A 2,992-nucleotide genomic window follows, 5' to 3' on the forward strand; every position below is an offset into this window, starting at 1 on the left:
TTTGCAGCCTGCCTTCTAAGTTTTTCGATCTATAACAACAACGTCGAAGAAACAAAGAGAGAGAGAGAGAGAGTTTTTGCGTGTCTGAACAGAGAGAAAGAGAGAGAATTTGAGTGTTTAGAGTGAAGGAAAGAAGATGAGAGAAATAATTAGCATACACATAGGGCAAGCAGGGATTCAAGTAGGCAATGCTTGTTGGGAGCTTTACTGTCTTGAGCATGGCATCCAACCAGATGGAGTGATGCCTAGGTGTCTTTTTTTTTCTTTCTGGGTTTTCAATTTTGTTCATCAAGTTTTAAGCTTTTTAGTGTTTGATGATCAACCAGCCAAGTGGTTCTTTCTTTCTTTCTTTACTGTCCTATACTTGTTTCTGTTTTCTTTTACCTTTTACTGTTTTTTTATGTTTATGTTGATAGGATTATTGGTTTTTTGTTCTTATATATGTTTGCTTTTTGTACTCATGTATTGAAGCATGAGTTTTGATGGGATCAAGATCGTTTTGTTCTTGAACTCTTGTATAATTTTAAGTGTTGAAATCACCAAATCAAGCATCTTATTTTTCTTCTTCTTATTTTTTTTTAAGAATAATTTCATGTTTGGTCTTCATTGATTTTGATTTTACGTTATTCGAACATATCAACTGTAGAAAAACCATAATTTTTTTTCCAAGATCAGTAAGGACTTGGCATTTCAAGAGAGATTCACTGAAAGCTAGTGTATTTTTGTTAAATCGGTGAATCTTTTGACATCCAAAGTTGTAGTCATGGTATTGTGTTTGTTTTTGCGTTGTTTGTGATTTTGATTGGATTCATGGTGCGGTTGCTGACCGAAAAAAGGTAATATCTTTTTGTAGTGACGCTTCAGTGGGTGGTGCACACGATGCATTCAATACTTTCTTCAGTGAGACTGGTTCTGGAAAACATGTGCCTAGAGCTATTTTCCTCGACTTAGAACCAACTGTTATTGATGAAGTTAGGACTGGAACTTATCGGCAACTTTTCCACCCTGAACAGCTTATTTCTGGAAAGGAAGATGCTGCTAATAATTTTGCTAGGGGACACTATACAGGTAAAGGAAATTGTTGCTGGTTAACTGTTTTGCCTTTTAAATTGTTGTTGGATTAAACTGATTTAGTTGTGCTTTGTAGTTGGGAAGGAAATTGTGGATCTCTGCCTTGATCGAGTGAGGAAGTTGGCTGATAACTGCACTGGCTTACAAGGGTTTTTAGTGTTTAGTGCTGTTGGTGGTGGAACAGGTTCTGGTTTGGGGTCGTTGCTGTTAGAACGCTTGTCTGTTGATTACGGGAAGAAGTCAAAGCTTGGATTCACCATTTATCCTTCTCCTCAGGTACATACTTGTAAATAATGTAAACCCTGGCTTCCTTGTTCCCGGACACTATGAGGCAATGCTGAAGGAAGAACGATTCTAATAAGGGTTGCATGTTCATATTTTAAGGGCATCATATAATTTCGGGCCAAAATAACTTAATTATCATGGGTGTTATCCCATAGTGCGTGCAACACCCTTTTGTTATTTGTCACGTCGAGAACTTTTTTGTGGTTAATTAATATGTTGCCTGCATTGTAAGTGTGCAAGTGTTAGAACAATTACAAATTTGAATTCAGGTAGGTAAAACAAGTTGCTCTTAGGGAACTCAGTTTTAACGGGTTTCTCTTTGGTTGCAGGTTTCTACGGCTGTTGTGGAGCCTTACAACAGTGTACTCTCTACTCATGCCCTTCTTGAGCACACAGACGTGACAGTGCTTTTGGATAATGAAGCTATATATGACATTTGCCGAAGATCCTTGGATATTGAAAGACCCACATACACAAATTTGAACCGATTGATATCTCAAATCATATCGTCCTTGACAACTTCGTTGAGGTTTGATGGAGCCATAAACGTGGACATTACAGAGTTCCAGACCAACCTTGTTCCTTATCCCCGTATTCATTTCATGCTTTCTTCATATGCCCCTGTCATATCAGCGGAAAAGGCATACCATGAGCAGTTGTCAGTTCCAGAGATCACAAATGCTGTCTTTGAGCCTGCAAGCATGATGGCTAAGTGTGATCCTAGGCATGGGAAATACATGGCCTGTTGTTTGATGTACCGAGGAGATGTTGTTCCAAAGGATGTCAACGCTGCTGTGGCAACTATCAAAACCAAAAGGACTGTTCAGTTTGTTGACTGGTAAGAAAAAACAAACAACTGAAAACTAATGAAAGGTCATGTTAAAAATACGAGAGCATCACTAATTCATCTCATCTTCGAGTAACTGTTTCTATAACTGAAAACAATTCTTGACATTATTTTCACTGAACCTCGAATTTCCCACTTCTCAGTTTTTGTTTTCTTGATGCTCTGATAGTTTGAAACATTAAACTGGCATTCTCCCATTGGTCGACTTTTCATTAATCCGAAATGTGGTTTTACTTGAAATCCGCAGGTGTCCAACTGGCTTCAAATGTGGTATCAACTATCAGCCACCTACTGTAGTACCTGGGGGTGATCTCGCCAAGGTTCAGCGTGCTGTTTGCATGATCAGCAACAACACAGCTGTGGCTGAGGTGTTCTCTCGCATTGACCACAAATTTGATCTCATGTACTCCAAGAGGGCATTTGTACACTGGTATGTTGGTGAAGGCATGGAAGAGGGGGAATTCTCAGAAGCTCGTGAAGATTTGGCTGCCCTTGAGAAGGATTACGAGGAAGTTGGTGCTGAAGGTGTAGATGATGAAGAAGACAATGAAGATTACGAGTAAGTTATTACCACCAGCAATCGAGAAGGACCGTGAGGGTTTGGCCACCAACCCTCCCCTTCTTGCTTCGCAGCTGTTATGTTTGTGATTTGTGGCACCGCTATCCTTCAGTAAAACAGTTAAAAATATTTCTTATTTAATGTGTTTTCATGGTTTCGAGTTCGACATTTTTTTTGGGTTGAAAGAGTTCGACATTTCAGAATGAAGTTATCCGTCATTTCTGCGTTTT

The 2,992-nt window shown here is 39.1% G+C and overlaps 1 protein-coding gene across 1 annotated transcript; it reads left to right on the forward strand.

Moving 5' to 3' along the window:
* LOC105126092 (tubulin alpha-3 chain) lies at window positions 1-2,992 on the forward strand. The gene is made up of 5 exons (XM_011026842.1): window positions 1-249; window positions 854-1,068; window positions 1,148-1,347; window positions 1,686-2,194; window positions 2,451-2,992. Exons 1-5 carry the CDS (start codon window positions 137-139, stop codon window positions 2,764-2,766), a joined length of 1,353 nt encoding a protein of 450 aa, XP_011025144.1. The 5' UTR covers window positions 1-136; the 3' UTR covers window positions 2,767-2,992.

The sequence above is a fragment of the Populus euphratica genome, unplaced genomic scaffold, assembly GCF_000495115.2.
Source record: "Populus euphratica unplaced genomic scaffold, PopEup_1.0 scaffold75.1, whole genome shotgun sequence".
Taxonomy (NCBI): Eukaryota; Viridiplantae; Streptophyta; class Magnoliopsida; order Malpighiales; family Salicaceae; genus Populus; species Populus euphratica.